This window comes from Eubalaena glacialis, chromosome 20, assembly GCF_028564815.1.
Source record: "Eubalaena glacialis isolate mEubGla1 chromosome 20, mEubGla1.1.hap2.+ XY, whole genome shotgun sequence".
NCBI lineage: Eukaryota > Metazoa > Chordata > Mammalia > Artiodactyla > Balaenidae > Eubalaena > Eubalaena glacialis.
Genome location: NC_083735.1, coordinates 18101481 through 18120572, shown reverse-complemented (window position 1 = coordinate 18120572; position 19092 = coordinate 18101481). Strand labels below are relative to the sequence as shown.

At 40.3% G+C, this 19092-nt stretch overlaps 1 protein-coding gene across 1 annotated transcript in view; it reads right to left on the bottom strand.

The window, feature by feature from the left end:
• The window catches only part of MTUS1 (microtubule associated scaffold protein 1), a 160568-nt gene that overhangs the window by 71445 nt on the left and 70031 nt on the right, over positions 1–19092 (bottom strand). Inside the window, 1 exon segment of the mRNA XM_061177204.1 lies at positions 5483–5644. Within this exon segment, the coding sequence (XP_061033187.1) occupies positions 5483–5644 (162 nt within the window).

Here is a 19092-nt window from a genome sequence, read left to right as displayed (position 1 = left end):
GCTATATATATACATATATACACACATATGCACATACTCATATAAACACACACACTCTCTCTCTCTGATCATCTACTATACACACTCCCCCCTTCATTCTTCCCCACTTTACTAATGGTGGAGACAAAGTGTGCTGAGCAGCACACAGTTTTATGACCAACACTTCCACATCCTTCGGTTTTCTAAAGGCTCTCCTCTAGGCTGACCCTAACTTGAAGGATGTACTTTACTACGAGGCGTGATGCCCTTAAAGTATTTCTCCTGCCCTCTATTTCAGTTCCTATGGGGCAGCTGGTTGGGGATCCTGACGATATCTAAATGTTCTCTCTTCTAAAGTTATTATATCCAAATGGTAAACTCTTCAGTGGCACAAGCTCCAATATAATAAGAGAAGCACATTAGTTTCAAGGAATGGAATGGAATGGAGCCTATAATATGAGAGTTCTGGTCCTGACTGGGCCACTGCCTAGCTGTGCTGAATCACTTCACCTCTCTATGTATGAGAGGGTTGGAACACCAAGTGTGGAAACAGACAGCGCATATGGTGTCACAGGGGCCCCACTCACTGATTATGGTGCTCGGTCCCACTGAGGCTGAACACACCCTCAGAATTCTCCTAAACCCAGTGGTTCAGGAGGTACAACCACTCCGTGATGGCTGGTTTGTACAATCAATATGTGAAATCCCACAAGCAGTTGCCCACGTCTCAGCCAGTTCTAACATACAGTTTTAAAACTGCCCCCATGCTGTTGTCATCCTTGGTCCTAGCTGCCTCGATTAAGCCAGAATAATAGATGCTCTGGAATCCTTCTTTTTCATTTCCCCATGGTCAAAATGACATTCAAGTGAAATGATAGATGACTGAGTCTACAGAGAAAATGAAGAGAGATGCTCAGAGCAGCCCAAGCAGGAGAAAAGATTTTCCTGTTAGAGAAAGGCTTCTCGTTGTTCCAGACTTTTATTTGCAAACTAACACTTCACACTACACTCTAGCACCTAGTCAACTCTGGTTTTTGTTTTGTTTAACAAATATGTATGTACACACACACGGAGCCAACATTCTGCTCATTTCCTGAACTTTCCGTGAATCAGCTTAACACTCCCCACTGTGCCAGATCATCTGCCACCTGGCTTAAAATCAAATCACTACTTAAGTCTAAGCTTTCAAATTCCAAAAGCAAAATTACCCAACCTTGTAATAACAAGAATGTCTCATATATATCCTAGAAAAACATTAAAAGAATGAAAACGAAATTAATACCAGTCTGGATAATAGTATTTTCTTATTAAATAGTCCATTCAGACATGCGTAAGTATTCAGCATGTTTTGCAATATGGGGTCAGAGTAGGTACCGCCTGTCTTTCACCCCTTCCTCACCCCCCGCAGGCCTCACTAGGTCAAGCACACATTTTTGCTCTGAACCTGGAAGCAGCCAGAAAACCTTTCAACACTGTTCTCCAGGTGATTCTCACCAACTGACCAGTGTTGGCAGGCGACACAATACCTACTTGCCATCCTGCAATGAGGACGGGACTGAAGGTGAATAAGACTAATCCTTCTATCACCTTGATCCCTTTGACTCAAAACACACTCCTTCCAAACTGTTAGGCACCAACTTACTGTTGTGAAGAAAATAAAGGTGGTCAGAAACCTTTGCTGCTGCAAGGATTTTGAAGATGATCTAAGCCTCCCTGCCCATTCACCAGGTGAGAACACCGAGGCTGAGAGAGTGTAAGATTGTCCAACTTCAGTGACTTAGTAAGACTGGCTAGGACGGAGTCCGAGTTGAACACCCTTTTCTATTGTATCACACTGTTGATGCCAGGGCTGGCCGTGAAGGTGAGGGAAGAGAAAGCTCCGTTTCTTCAGTTACCCTCCACCTGTTCTATCTCTCAGGTGGTGCAAGGAGCTTTGGTGTGCATCCTTTATTTCCCCTCACCACCTGTCTCTCAAAAATAAATGTGCTTATGTTTTTGTGGCCAAACTGGTAGGAGTAGGAAGTGCTTGGACTTCATATTTGCTAATACGGCAAAATTACAAGCTCTCCTGAGACCTTCTTCTACACTCACACAAAGGTCCTCAAACCTTCAACTCTTTTCAAGACATATATATATATAACATTTTTATCCAATGATCTTAAAGACTGGACCTTAGCTATCTGAGTCTGGAAGAGCTTACAACAATTAACCTCTAAAAATGAGCACATTTGATATAGAAACTACTGTGCAATGTTTCATGCTAATATTAAAAAAAACAATACTGTAACTTTAAAATTTTCTATGCTGAAAAGAACACACACAAAGAACCTGCTGAAACCCCCAAATAAGAAAGATTTATTGTCTTATATATCTTGATTCAGTCACTTTATAACTTGGTCATGTTATTTCTATAGCATCCCTAAGCACGGAGAACCAGATGCTAATTTTACAATAGCACTCTGCAGTCTCAAAAGTGATTGCACTGACAGCATCGCGTCACAAAGAAAGGAATGGACAAAGCAAGAAAACATGCTTTAAAATCGTTCAAAGGCTTAACCCAATATGAATTTAAAACACTGATCAAAAGATTAAGTTATTTCCTAACATGACCCATCATTATCAGAAATAGGAAAACTGCAGCTCAAAATGATTTTTTTCATGTTTTAAGGTAATCTTTAAAAAGTGCACATTTTAAATATTTTTAGATATAATATGAGTAAAATAAAATGTGATGTTTTCATTTTAATTCTAGGAAAGCATTCTTCTATCCTCGTACAACGATTAGGTACACACACAAAAACAACCAGTTATTTAATCAAAAATGAGACCATTAACTAGCCTTTTATAAAATAATTTCATGTGCAACGAACTTCGACAATGCTGCTGAATTATATTTAGTCCGAGTCTCAAAACACATAAAACACACAATAAATTGGTAGACAGAATCATTCACAACTTAAATATAAACATGCCCAAGAAATACAATTAACAAATTACAAGTCATAAAGATAGCAATCAAGAGATGCTAAATCAATTTATTGAATAAAATTTAAACATGCTTACAAAGAAAGAATCAAACCAGAAATCGTCGACCTACTTCTTTTCCCAGTAAACGTGGCTAACAAAGGAACTACACAAAGGCTGTAGGATCCCAGGACCAGCAGTGTCAATAAGGTAGCATCATACTGCCTCTCTGAGCCAGTCGGTGGGGTGAGTGTAGAATTGATAAATATTTTCGAAGAAGTATCCGTTTCTGTACAACTGCGAAATCCTCCTGGTATAGTCATTTAAAAGGATCAAAGCAAGCTTAGGCAGGAAAAACTGCAGCCATGTTCACTCTCCTATCCCTCATGCTTGCTCTTAGTGAATTAGAATGGAGAAGGAAAAAAATCTGTAAGCTCCAAGGCACTACACAGAACAGATTAAACCAGCTAGCAAATCCAACTAAGAAAGAGACATTGATTTGAATGCTTCATCCGCGACAGAGACGCACAGCCCCTAGACAGGCTCTGTGGGTACACAGGAAGCCCCTTTGTTAAAAGACAAAAAGGAATGGACAAGCATCTGACACCCTCCTTAGGAGTGTCAGACACAGTCCTGAATGGGGCCACCGCAACATGGCCGTCGGCAGGGACGCTGGGCAGTGGCTCTACGGGACGTGCCTCCTGCCAGGGCCACGAGTGCCAGCGCTACACAGCCCTCCAGCCCCCGAGAGCACCTTGGTGCTTCCGTCTTGGCAGAATGTTTTCAAAACTTCCCATTACAAACAGGGAACGCTGCAAGTGAAATGACCTTAAAAGAATACACGCGTGAATTACCTTTTCAAATCATCAAGAATCAACGGATACATGCAAACCCTTCTGATCTTATGCCACAACTTCAAAATTCAAATCATAAGCGGATAACAGTCCCGTTTAATTTCAAGTAAGAAATTTCAGTGCTCCTAAAGGTCCCGCATACAGCTGACTCTCAGAGGAGACCAGCTTCTGCTGCTAAGTGCCCTCTCGGCAACGTGCTCATTAATCTGGTCATTAATTCAGCGCCTTACCCTCCACAAACACATCCCCAATTCTGTCACGTGCTGGCTGAGTGCCCTTGGACCAGCGACAACCTCTCTGGGCCTCAATTACCTTGCATATAGAATGAGGGTAACAGAAGTTATTTGAGAGGAAACGAAAGAAAGAACGTATGGTAACCCTACACAGTGCCCCACACCCAGAAGGTTCATAACCATGACTCCACTTTGTCCCTGCCCCCTCACCGGAAAGAAGAAACCGATCCCCACTTAAAGCAGAGAGAACTCCTCTCCTCCCCACCACTCCCTTATATCTTGTTTTATCTGATATTCTAGTTATCCACGTAAATATCTTCTTTCTCAACTACCTTTTAGAATAGGGACCATTTCTTTGATATCTCATATCCTTCACAGCATCTACCGTGGTGCCTGTACACAGCAGGCACTCCAAAATTGTTCAAATTAGTTAATCCATAAATTTTGTGAAAGAAATTAAAAAGGAAATGAGCAAATAAACACTAAGGCCAAATACATCTTTTGAACGAAAGGGATAACTCGATTCACTCATTTTATACACAGCAAACTGAATTCACACTAACTGAAAACCCCCAAAATATACTCCGTTTAAATTACTTAAAACTAGGCTTGAAGTTATAATATACTACTCTTAATACACTGAATCTAGCATCCAAAGTTTAAGATTAGAAAAAACACATCTACAAAATAGAGCTGCTTACAAAATAAATGAAACTGAAGTTATCTTTTTTTCTGATTTCCAGTTGGGTTCCCATAGCCCCTAGATTGCTTTCTTTCCTTAAACAAGCCAAAAAACCCCACCATCTTCAAATTATACACTTTAGAATCCTTCATGCAAAAAAATACCAGGTGCCTTCAACAGGTAAATATTTCTGTGTTTCATAGCACATTCATCAAAAGAGAATGTCGTTGAAAGAATTTGTTTTTCCTGCTGAACTTTTAGAGCAATTCCAAGGGAGAAGCAAGATGCATATTTTCCCCTAAATCACACAACCAAAAATTCTGATAATTTGTAGCGCATAAGATTTCTCTTACAGGGGCTTCCCTGGTGGCGCAGTGGTTGAGAATCTACCTGCCAATGCAGGGGACATAGGTTCGAGCCCTGGTCTGGGAAGATCCCGCGTGCCGCGGAGCGACTAGGCCCGTGAGCCACAATTGCTGAGCCTGCGCGTCTGGAGCCTGTGCTCCGCAACGAGAGAGGCCGCGATAGTGAGAGGCCCGCGCACCGCGATGAAGAGTGGCCCCCGCTTGCCACAGCTAGAGAAAGCCCTCGCACAGAAACGAAGACCCAACACAGCCATAAAAAAATAAATAAATAAATTAAATTAAAAAAAAAAAAGAAACGAAGACCCAACACAGCCAAAAATAAATTAATTAAAAAAAAAAAAAAAAAGATTTCTCTTACAACTACAGTTTCAACAAGCCCCAAAGTCTGACATAAGACTGACTTACAGTTATTGCTGTAAGTGGTCAGATCAGTGTGGGTGCTGGCAACAGAGGAGGTGCTTCCCGTCCTCCGCAGCGCAGAACTTTTCAGAGATGCTTTGGATTTAGGAAGTGGTCTAGGCAAATTCACCCAAGATGGCGGTGCAGTTTTCAAGGATGCAGGTTTTCCTTGGGGGTTTAAAAAAAAAAAAAAAAAAAGTTTCCACTGCTATTCACTCCAAAAGCTTTAAGCTTGTAAACCTGAACTCCTACATGAACAAGTGAGTCAAAACGTAAAATGAATATTCAGAATCCCGCAGGAGTGGTTCCTGTAATCCTGAAGTAATTAACTCACGTCTTCTGTGACACAGAGACCAGAAGAGCCATTTGAGACAGAAGCTTTTAGCAAAGTTGAAATCAAGGAATAAACAAACTGACATGACTTCCCCCCATATCATTGATTAAAAAGTAAACACATTAGTGCATTCACACACTAGGCTACCATATAAAAAATAGGTGAAAATTAAAAAACAACCAAAACAGGAAGAAAAAGTCAATTTGAGAGAAACAATTTTAAAATGCCTAATGTCTAACAGCAGGTGGTGCTATATTATTAGCATCTTTTTCATCTTACCTTTTCATCTTTACTCTTTATTTGCCAAACTTAAATGGTCCTCACTCAAACTCCCAACTCTTGCTTGCAGCAAAAGTGTTTCCACTTAACAGCAAAACATGTATGGACGCTTCCCCTTCCCTGGCATCTCTGAAACCACACCATTCTGATGCTCACGCCTGAACATGGGCATTTCGCACGTCCATGCCTTTGCTCCAACTTTCTTCATATCCATCTCTCCAGGAGAGTCTATTTTATCTACTTTACTCTAACCATTGCCTTATATGGATGAATCCCAAATTCTCATCTGCAGCTCTGTCTTCCTGAATCCCAATGCCACTCACATTTTCAATTTCTTGTTGAACATTTCCAACTCGCACAATTAGACAACCTCCTACCTACTTATGCTAACCATAATTAAATTTTCCTTTTTCCCAGCCCCAAAACATTGGAATCATCTTTCTTCCCCCATCAGAGTCTCATTTAATCTAACGTTAAGTTTCTCAATGCTACCTGGATCATATAACTGAAGAATATCAAGAGTTGAAAAGGACCTTACCTGCAAATGATAGTGTCACATATTACTAATGGCACCATAAGGGAGTAAAGTAGGTTTTCCAAAAAGTAAAGCTCACTGCTTTGTCCCAGTTACTTCATTTATAAAAATCTCATCTTAATAGAGAAAAAGAGCTGAAGTGCCTTAGGCCTGGCATCTAAAGTTCTCCTGTCTGCAGCCTCACCCTGTACTGAATCTTGTACATCACTGTGAGCCCTGCTCCAATCACCCATTTTCCCTTTTTCTCCCTGACACCAGGATGTGCTATTCCAATTCACAAGGTACATCATTTCTTTTCAAAGAGGTGTTCCTCCCCTCAATTCAAATGCTACAAATCCTTATTCACCCTCTTACACGTTGCCTGAATAACTGTATTAGACCCCAAAGTTCTTTCCTTCGATCCTTTCCAGCTCCATCATGTTGATCTCCTGAATGTGAAAACTAAGGTCATGACCCAATCTATAATCTGTGATTCCCCATTATCTGCAGGATGACATTATTTTTAAGCCTCTTAATCAATATTTAATTTTAAAGACATAAAAGGCAGTCCTAGGGTTGGTTGATTCCTACCCAATTCTTCCCCCTTATGCTTCGCCATGCCCTTACCTCTCCGTGCGTACACACACACACACACACACACACACCTTCTTTTTATTTTTCCAGGATGTTTTACTCTATTCTTCTGCTCTGCCCAACCCTGTGAATGCAATGGCCTTCTTTCCCTCCAGTCCTCAAACTCTGCCCCGTGAATACAAAGTGAGTTGATGATTCTCTTTTAAATCCTTGCTGCATCACCCCAGGTTTACTGAATCACAGTCTCCCTTTTAACAAGATCCCTTGGTAATTTAAATACACATTAAGTCTGAGAAGTACAGTTGAGAATCCCAACCTCTTTTTGTAAAGCCTTTCCTTCCAGGACATTCCCTGCTGAGTGCCATGGACCATACCTTCTTTTATGCTCGGACCCATACTTCCTTCTGTCATGGCATCTGTTTCAATATGCCTCTCAGACTAGTCTCTACAGCCCCTGAGAATAGGAACAGAACCTGATTCAATTCCGTCCCTGAGGACCTAGCAAAGTGTCTAGCGTGGTGTGAGACTTAATGTTTGCTGAATGAATTAATTTTTCTTTTGAGGCCAAAAGTAGGATGGGGGAAATAAGGAGAGGTTGGAAAAGGGTATAGACTGTCAGCTCTCAGATGCATAAGGTCTGAGGATAATGTAAGACACGGTAACTAGAGGTCATACACAGCGTTATCACTGTATTGAAATTTGCTATGAGAGTAGAACTTAAATGTTCTTACATACACACGATAAATATGTGAGGTGATGATGTGTTTATTAACTAGATGGTGTAAATCCTTTCACAATGTATATGTAAATAAATCAAATATCTTACAATTGTCAATTATACCTCAATGAAACCAAAAACTATACACAGAATTATAACAACAGTAATAGAGCTATTTAAAAAATTTTAAAGGCCAAGAGTGAAGGACAAATTTTGATAATGTTTTCTCTCATCATCTACATTGAAGCATTCAACACTTAACCAATTTTTACAAGCTTATTTGTCCTTTGTTAATAGACTCTTCAGTCTATCAATTAAAGGGAGACATTTTTCTTTACATTCCTTATAATAATTAGCAAATATAACCAATATTCAAGTAGCCATTTGATTTTTTAATTTATATTTGGCCACTGGTTTTACCTGCTCTTGGAGGGATAAACAGATTTTTAGAATTTAAATTTACCAAATTGCTGCTCCTTCGGCAAAAACATTCTGATGAGTCGTCATCATTGGAAACAATGAGCAAGGCTAGGCAAGGGACGGATGAAAACTTCTGTATCAGAGCCACAAGGCAGCCAAGGCTCAGTACGTTTGGAAAATTAACTTTTTTTCAGAAAGGGATATCTCATGGCTTTGTTTCTGAAAGCATCGTAGGTTTAGAGACATTTCTCAGTGTGCCTCAGAATTACTACACACCTGTACCCTCTCTGATTCCAACACACAGCCTGGCACCAGAAGCAAGCTTACCCCAAACCCAATTATCATTCCCCTGAACTGGCCCTTCCCATTTTCACGAGTCTCACTGTCACCCCCATCCAGCCCCACCCCTTCCAGCTAATGGCAATTTGTGTCCCAGCCAAAGTCTTCCCTGTTCTACCATCACTCTTGACGAGCGGTCACTGAGGACACAGAATGATGCCTACTTCACCAAAGGATTACTCCTTTGAAACGGAGAAGAATCTTAACAGTGCATTACTATTACCATCCCCACTTTACAGATGAGCAACCTACTTAAGTGGTTAAACGGCTTACTTAGGTCGCACACCTATAACCAGTGACAGAGGGCCTAGAATGCAGGCAACTTTACCGCCTGCCCACTGTTCCCTCTACTGTGCCGTGGACAGACATGCCAGGCTTGGGGGCCAGCCTGAACCCCTCTTGCTAGGAAGGTGCTCCTGTAGTGAATGCTAAAACTGTGGGACCACAACAAAGGTACTTAGCTGCTTCACCAACGGTCCCAATGTTTAACTTCGTAGCAGAGTTGACCTAAAGTACCTGTGACCGGACTTTATATAAAGAAGCAGTAAAACATACACATCATAAGCAGTATTAAAAGTAAGACATTGCAACCCTGGGCTGAGCGTCTCTGAGAAACCTAAACACAAAATTCTTCAACAATGAAATCAATACAGGACTGCTCTTACAAGTTCTGAAAAGATGACATTTACCCGTTTACTTCACACCATGTAACTTATCCCAGATGTGAATCATAACCGTTTAAGATCTACCTGCAGAGATAGTATTGCCCTTAGTGGTTTATTTTAAGCTCATGCTGTTAGCATAACCCTACATACAGACAACACATTTGTTCTGATTCTGTAATTATAATCATCTCTTGTCTAGGGAAAAATCTGGAAAGAATAACATCTTCACTTTGCCTTATATAGTCTAACACAGAGATTCTACTGGATTTGAAGCATACCTTCATCAAACAAACAATTTACTCGGAAAACCACCTTGGAAAATCCGATTAAATGCACTGTTATTCAACAACAAAAAATCATTAAGGAACACCTTACAAAACTGAAAATCCATAAGAAAGATTAAGTCAAAAAAAAAAAGGACAATGTTAATATTACCCTATCTCTTTAAGTTTATACTTATCTATATATTGAAAAATTCCAGAAGGATATAGCAAATTTTTTATGGGCCTCTTATAGGATAGAGCACAGTGGGACATGGGGGAACAGAGAAGGAAAGGGACAGAAAGGGGGAATTTTCCCTTCATACTTTATACACTCCATGTGAGTTTTTTTTTTTAACGATAAGCCTATTTTTATAATAAAAACTAAAAAATATTATTAAAGTCAATGTGGTCAAACATTTAATCAGATAAAAGATACTCAAGACAAAACAGATTAAAAAACTAAAAACAGATAAATTGGATCAATAATTAAAGTAAGTAGATTCTAATATTCTTATTCCTATACATCTGTAAGCATTAGGTATTCTTTAATTCTTTTAATTTTACTAAGAAAAAGAAAAAAGAAGTCAATGCCTTAAATTGATACTTTTATAGGCCATGATGAAAAGTCACTTTACTGCTGGAAAATTCTTCATGATACCATAATGTGATGTTTCCTTGGACTGGAAATTAAAGCCAAAGAATGAACTCCTGAATAGCACCTCCTTTGTTCTAACACTTATATTAAATGACGCATTCTCCAGGAGAAAGCTCCCAGAGCCTTCCTAGGAATGGAGTGTAAGAACTTTAGAACCTAATTGTTGGAGGAGGGGCGTGGTGGGAGGATGGAGAGGGAGGGGCACTGCAGCTTTCTGAGCACTTGCATCAGAACTTGATCGTGTGGCAGCAGTATGAAGAGCTGACCAAAGGCAAGAGTTCAAAATCAGGGGAACAGGACTTCCCTGGTGATGCAGTGGTTAAGAGTCCACCTGCCAATGCAGGGGACATGGGTTTGATCCCTGGTCTGGGAAGATCCCATGTGACGCGGAGCAACTAAGCCCGTGCACCACAGCTACTGAGCCTGAGCTCCAGAGCCTGTGAGCCCCAACTACTGAGCCCACGTGCCACAACTACTACAAGCCCGCGAACCTAGAGCCCGTGCTCTGCAATAAGAGAATACACAGCAATGAGAAGTCCGCGCACCGCAATGAAGAGTAGCCCCGCTCGCCGCAACTAAAGAAAGCCCACATGCAGCAATGAGGACCCAACACAGCCAAAGATAAATAAATAAAATAAATAAATTTATTAAAAAAAAAAAACCAGGGGAACACTTAGGAGGCCAGTGCACCTGCCAGGGCTAGAGGCGATGGGGATTTTAACTAGACAATGAAAAGGAGATTACTGAGGTCAGTCTGAATAAATAAGCTACATATTAATATACGCAATTTAAAATATAAATTATATAAAGTGTAACAAATATTCTTAAGGAACGCAAGTGCCATTAACTACTAGAGCCAGGAAGAGAAAATGCCAAATAAACAACATAGATAGTTAAAATACAAAAAATAAGAACATGTTTAAAGCTATTGGGTTGGCCAAAAGGTTTCATTCAGTTTTTTCCATAAGATGGCTCTAGTATCACTTAGTTGTCTTTAACTTCATTCAAAACTATTTCGTTAGATTGTATGTGACAACTGTCATATCAGCATGCATTTTAAAAAAATCAAAATTGGTAAATTTTTGTGTAGCCATTTTAATATTGAAGATGGAAGAAAAAAAGCAACATTTTCAGCAATATTATGCTTTATTATTTCAACAAAGGTAAAAATGCAACCAAAACGCAAAAAAAACATTTGTGCAGTGCATGGAGAAGGTGCTGTGACTGATCGAATGTGCCAAAAGTGGTTTGCGAAGTTTCGTGCTGGAGATTTCTCGCTGGACGATGCTCCACGGTCAGGTAGACCAGCTGAAGTTGATAGCGATCAAATCAAGACATTAATTGAGAACAATCAACGTTATAACACGCAGGAGATAGCCGACATACTCAAAATATCCAAATCAAGCGTTGAAAATCATTTGCACCAGCTTGGTTATATTAATTGCTTTGATGTTTGGGTTCCACATAAGTTAAGTGAAAAAAACCTTCTTGACCGTATTTCCACAGGTGAGTCTCTACTTAAACGTAACAAAAATGTTCCGTTTTTAAAACAAATTGTGGGGCCTCCCTGGTGGCGCAGTGGTTAAGAATCCGCCTGTCAATGCAGGGGACATAGGTTCAATCCCTGGTCTGGGAAGATCCCGCATGCTGCAGAGCAACTAAGCCTGTGTGCCACAACTACTGAGCCTGCGCTCTAGAGCCCGTGGGCCACAACTACTGAAACCCACGCACCTAGAGCCCGGGCTCCGCAACAAGAGAAGCCACCGCAATGAGAAGCCCGCGCACCGCCACGAAGAGTAGCCCCTATTCGCCGCAACTAGAGAAAGCCTGTGTGCAGCAATGAAGACCCAACACAGCCAAAAATAAATAAATAAATAAATAAATTTTAAAAATAAATAAATTTATTTTAAAAATAAATAAAACAAATTGTGACAAGTGATGAAAAGTGGATACTGTGCAATAATGTGGAACGGAAGAGATTGTGGGGCAAGAGAAATGAACCACCACCAACCACACCAAAGGCCGGTCTTCATCCAAAGAAGGTGATGTTGTGTATATGGTGGGATTGGAAGGGAGTCCTCTATTATGAGCTCCTTCCAGAAAACCAAATGATTAATTCCAACAAGTACTGCTCCCAGTTAGACCAACTGAAAGCAGCACTCGATGAAAAGCATCCAGAATTAGTCAACAGAAAACGCATAATCTTCCATCAGGATAATGCAAGACTGCATGTTTCTTTGATGACCAGGCAAAAGCTGTTACAACTTGGGAAGTTCCGATTCATTTGCTGTATTCATCAGACACTGCATCTTCGGATTTCTATTTATTTAGGTCTTTACAAAATTCTCTTAATGGAAAAAATTTCAATTCCCTGGAAGACCATAAAAGGCACCTGGGACAGTTCTTTGCTCAAAAAGATAAAAAGTTTGGGGAAGAGGGAATTATGAAGTTGCCTGAAAAATGGCAGAAGGTAGTGGAACAAAAGGGTGAATACATCATTCAATAAAGTTCTTGGTGAAAACGAAAAATGTGTCTTTTATTTTTACTTAAAAACCGAAAAGGCCGGCTTCCCTGGTGGCGCAGTGGTTGAGAATCTGCCTGCCAATGCAGGGGACACGGGTTCGAGCCCTGGTCTGGGAAGATCCCACATGCCATGGAGCAACTAGGCCCGTGAGCCACAATTACTGAGCCTGCGCGTCTGGAGCCTGTGCTCCGCAACAAGAGAGGCCGCGATAGTGAGAGGCCTGCGCACCGCGATGAAGAGTGGCCCCCACTTGCCACAACTAGAGAAAGCCCTCGCACAGAAACGAAGACCCAACACAGCCATAAATAAAATAAATAAATAAATTAAAAAAAAAAAAAAACCGAAAAGGCACTTTTTGGCCAACCCAATATAACTCTTTAAATACAGCTATATAGAGGAAGTGACCTTTGGAGTAATTATCTATGGTAACTAGGAATTATTATTATGAAATGAAAATAAAGCTACCCAAAGGGATAAAAATATCAACAAGTTACAGGAGAAATAAATCATACACATGTGAAACTGTGGCTGCAGATTCACTCTCAACCTGGAAAGACCAAATTCTCTCGTTAACACTAATGTAGATGTTTAAAAATTTTGCTTCAATGGTAGATTACTGTTGTCTAAAAATTATTTAAATAGACCTGATAAGCTGCTTACAAAATAAATACTGTGCAACAATCGACAGCTTTCTGATGAACCAGGAAAAAAAAGGAAAAAGATCCTCTGCTTTAGCAACAAAAAGTAGTTGCACACACAGATATGTACATGCACACACAGTATTTCTATGAATAAATGTATCAAATAGTGCTAGTATGATGAAAAATTACAAAACTGGGGGCATAAAAGATTTGAATAAGTGGGACGTACGTGTTCATTCTTCCCTGAATTAACATATTAATTGATTACTATTCCTATCTAAATCATATGTGATTATTTTTAAAGAGGAAATTGGGAGAGTTTTTTTAAAAAACAATTTAAACTAGTCTAAAATAAGTAAGAATAGTCAAAAAATTTTAGAACATAAAAATGAGGATTATAACTCAACACCAAGAGCAACAACAAAAAATGATTTAAAAATGGGCAAAGGGGCTTCCCTGGCGGTCCAGTGGTTAAGACTTTGCCTTCCAATGCAGGGGGTGCGGGTTCGATCCCTGGTCGGGGAGCTAAGATCCCACATGCCTCAGGGCCAAAAAGCCAAAACATAAAACAGAAGCAATATTGTAATAAATTCAATAAAGACTTAAAAAAAATGGGCAAAGGACCTGAATAGACCTTTCTCCAAAGAAGATATACAATGGCCAAGAAGCACATGAAAAATTGCCCCACATCATTAGTCATTAGGGAAATGCAAATCAAAATCACAATAAGATACCATTTCACATCTATTAGGATGGTTATTATAAAAACAAGACAGAAAATAATTAAGTGTCAGCAAGAACGTGAAGAAATTAGAACCCTGTGCATTGGTGCGAGAATAGTAAAATGGTGTAGCTGCTGTGGAAAATGGTATGTTGGGTTCCTCAAAAAATTAAAAATAGGGACTTCCCTGGTGGCGCAGTGGTTGAGAATCTGCCTGCCAATGCAGGGGACACGGGTTCGAGCCCTGGTCTGGGAAGATCCCACAGGCCACGAAGCAACTGGGCCCGTGAGCCACAATTACTGAGCCTGCGCGTCTGGAGCCTGTGCTCCGCAACAAGAGAGGCCGCGATAGTGAGAGGCCCGCGCACTGCGATGAAGAGTGGCCCCCACTTGCTGCAACTAGAGAAAGCCCTCGCACAGAAACGAAGACCCAACACAGCCATAAATAAATAAATAAATAAATAAAAATTAAAAAAAAAAAAAATAGAACTACCTTATGATCCAGCAATTCAACTTCTGGGTATTCACCCAAAAAAAATGAAAGCAGGATCTTCAAGAGATATCTGAATACCAGGTTCACAGCAACATTATTCATAATAGCCAAAGGGTGGAAACAATCGAAGTGCCCATCAGTAGACGCCTGGATAAACAAAACGTGGCATATACATACCATGAAATATTTATTCAGCCTTTAAAAAAGAAGGAAATTCTGACACAGGCTACGACATAGATGGACCTAAAGACATTATGCTAAGTGAAATAAGCCGGTCACGAAAGGACAAATATTGTATGACTCCTCTCATATAGGTTACCTACAGTAGTCAAATTCATAGAAATAGAAGAATAGGATGGTGGTTGCCAGGAGTTGAGGGAAGGAGACAATAAGGAGCCAGTGTTCAATGGACAGTTTCAGGTGGAGAAGATGGAAAGTTCTGGATATGGGAGGGTGGCATGGGCTGTACAACAATGGGAATGGACTTCATACCACTGAATTGTACGCTTAAGTTGTTAAAAGGGTAAATTTTATGTAATACATATTTTACTACAATTTTTTAAAGTTTAAAAAGTTAGAAGGAGTTTGTGCTACTAGTTATTATAGTACATTATAAAATAGTAACAGTCGATTAATGGTAAAAAATTATATTGACAGATTAATAAACTGGTATATCAATCTCAGAAATACAAAAATTGAGAATTAGTGGACATATTTCAAATCAGTGAAGACATTTATTTGTGATAAGATATTTGAATTTCTAAAAAATTAAAATGTGAGAAGCAGCATGGTGTAGCAGTTAAAAGTCAACAATCTAGAGCCAGACTGCCTAGGTCTAAACCCAGCTCCACCAACACAGGCTGGGGGCAGACTTCTTTTTTTTTTTTTTGAAAGGATTCTATTTATTCTTTTTTTTTTTTTTTTAAACATCTTTATTGGAGTATAATTGCTTTACAATGGTATGTTAGTTTCTGCTTTATAACAAAGTGAATCATTTATACATATACATATGTCTCCATATCTCTTCCCTCTTGCATCTCCCTCCCCCCCCCCCCTCCCTATCCCACCCCTCTAGGTGGTCACAAAGCACCGAGCTGATCTCCCTGTGCTATGCGCCTACTTCCCACTAGCTATCTATTTCACGTTTGGTAGTGTATATATGTCCATGCCACTCTCTCACTTCGTCCCAGCTTACCCTTCCCCCTCCCCGTATCCTCAAGTCCATTCTCTAGTAGGTCTGTGTCTTTATTCCCGTCTTGCCCCTAGGTTCTTCATGACCATTTTTTTTTTTTGTCCTCATATGTAAGAATGCGGGTGATTATAGTGGTACTTACTTCATAGGTGCACGTGGGAGTTAAATGAGTATATTTTTAAATGCTTAGAACAGCACCTGGCACATAGTAAGTGACATACAAATATTAGCTACTAGTTCTCATCATACACCAAGAAGATATTAAAATTGGATTAAAAAGGAAACCAAAACCATACAAATTAAGCATAATTAAATACAGATTAATCTTCTCTTTTAGTAGAGGTCTTGTGAAGCATAAAAATACAGGAAAACTTAAAAGATGTATATGACTATATAAAAACGGAAAAATTTTTAAATCACTGTATACAAAATAAAAAGTCATACAGTAAAACACAGGACAAAGGACAACAGATAATAGCAAATCAATAACGAAGAATCACATACCCCAACAGTATAAGTAAGCAAAAGCTCTAAACAAGAATAAATTAAAATAGTCAATACAATTTTTTTTCAATTTAACCTTATCGTGGCTCACATCTTTCCTGGCTCCCCAACTGTCACTCCTAATCCCCATTTCCTTTGCTCACATCCTGTAGAAGGGTTTAAAAAGCCAAATACTTGCGGTCCTAACCTTTCTTCAAATTAGGGGTGTGATCCGGTTTGTGCCAATAAGACTTAAAGATAAGGGTGCCAGAGGGTAGGGTGCTGAGTAAGACTTTCCCTCCCTGAAAAAGGTAGGCAGGCATGTCAGGAGAAAGGTCCTTCGCTCCCAGCCTCAGTGCACAGCAGCAGGACTTGGCACTTGGAACTCTTAGCGACCATACTTTAACTGAAAAGTCACAGACAAAAGCAAGACGAGTGCTGAGGCAGGACAAGTGGAAGGACAGAAAGATGACATAATTGAACCACCAACCCAGGAACTGCCTCCGTCTAGCTTCCTGTTAAGTAAACGCACAGCCTTCTGGTTTAAAACGATCTGTGTCTTACACACATGCTCCTGTCCACAGCATTTGGTGCAGTTGACTCCTCCTCTCTCCTTAAAAGGCTTTCTTTACTTGGCCTCCAGGACACCACTCTCCACTGACTTCCTCCCACTTTCCTGGCTGTTCCTTCTTGGTCTCCTTTGTGATTCCTCCTCCACTCTCTAGCCCTTTAAAGCTGAAGAGGACCCCAGAGGTACTTCAGAGACTCCATGCAATTCCCCAAAGGTGCCCCTGACCTGTTCTCTTTCTACACTTCCTCTCTGGGCAATCTCATCCAGTCTAGTGGCTTTACATACCAGCTAACTGTTGATGAATCCCAAACTGATCTCCCTCGACCAGACTTCTCCTGTGCACTCTAGACTTGTAAATCCAACTTTCTACTCTACACCTTCACGTGTGTACCTATTATTTTTCTCAACGTGATGTCGGTACAACTGAGATCCCGATACCCACCTCCCAACATCCGTGTCTCCATCATCCTTCCCCATCTCAGTTTACAGCAGCAGCATCCTGCCACGGCTCACACCAAAATGTTGAGGGTTATCTCTGATTCCTCTCTTTTACTCTCAACCCTCATTCCAACAGCAAATCCTGTTGTCTTTATTTTCAACACATATATCTAAACCTGGCCCCCCTCTCATCCCCCCACCCAACCCTTCCACAGCCCTATGGAGCCACAGCCTCCTGCCGTGATTATAGCCATGCTTCCTCTTGGATGTTTCTGCTGAGTCTCTCACTCCCACTCAGTGTATTCTCTACACAGCTGTAACAGTGACTCTGTTAAAATTAAAGTCACTTTGGTTAAGAGCCGAAGTCCTTATGATTTTCAAGACTGTATATGATCTGGCTCTCCACTACCTGTCAAACCTCATCTCCTATTTCACTTTTCCTTACTTCATTCTTTGCTACTCCTAAGAGCTGTCAGTTAAGTTCCACCTCAGGGTCTTTCCACTTGCTCTTTCCTCTGACTGGTGTGATTTTCTTCCAGATATCCATACAGCTGGTTCCCCGCAGGCCTTTACTCAAAAGCTACCTCTCTCTCTCTCTCCCATGCCCATACACCCCAACATTTCACAACCCCCATTCTGCGTTAGTATTTTTTCTCTTTAGTACTGTATGCTGTCAAACATCCTTTATACTTTATTTACTTATGAATAGCCTGTCTCTCCCACCAGAATGTAACTTCACAGAGGGCACATTTTGATCTTGCACTCACTCCTGTACCTCAGCACTGTGACCCTTATATCTACATTTATCCAGCAAATATTTGAGTGCCAAGCATATTCCAATTAAAATAAGATACCATTTTGCACTTTCCTAAACAGTGAATATTTGGCAAGAGTGTTAGAAATGTCAATGCGGGGAATATAGCCAATATTTTATAAAAACTATAAATGGAGTATAACCTTTAAAAATTGTGAATCATTATATTATACACCTGTAACTTATATAATATTGTACAGCAACTATACTTCAATAAAAAAAAGAAATTAGGGCTTCCCTGGTGGCGCAGTGGTTGAGAATCTGCCTGCCAATGCAGGGGACACGGGTTCGAGCCCTGGTCTGGGAAGATCCCACATGCCGCGGAGCAACTAGGCCCGTGAGCCACAATTACTGAGCCTGCGCGTCTGGAGCCTGTGCTCCGCAACAAGGCCGCGATAGTGAGAGGCCCGCGCACGGCGATGAAGAGTGGCCCCCACTTGCCGCAACTAGAGAAAGCCCTCGCACAGAAACGAAGACCCAACACAGCCAAAAATTAAAAATAAATAAATAAATAAATAAATATATAAACCCAAAGTTAAAAAGAAAAAAAAAGAAATTAAAGAAATACACATTGGCTAGGGTGTTGGGAAACACGCTTATATACTCGGAGTAGGAGCACAGACTTGCACGCTATTTTTGAAGAGCAACTTGGCAACGTGTATCAGAAGTCTTATGCTCACACCCTCTGATTCCACCTAAAGGAATGTATCTCAGTAATTTACCTGACCAGCGTAAGTACTGATATACAAAGTTCTTCAGTGTAGAGTTGTTTAACATACTGAAAAACACTGGAAACAACCTAATGTTCAAAGAAGTCTGAAGAGATAAACCACAGCACATTGAGATGATAACTACAGTCCTTTTAAACCATATTTTTAAAGAATATTTAAAAATTTAAGAATCTAGGAAAATAGGCACCACACCTTTTAAAATGAAAAAGAAAATTCAATCAACTAAG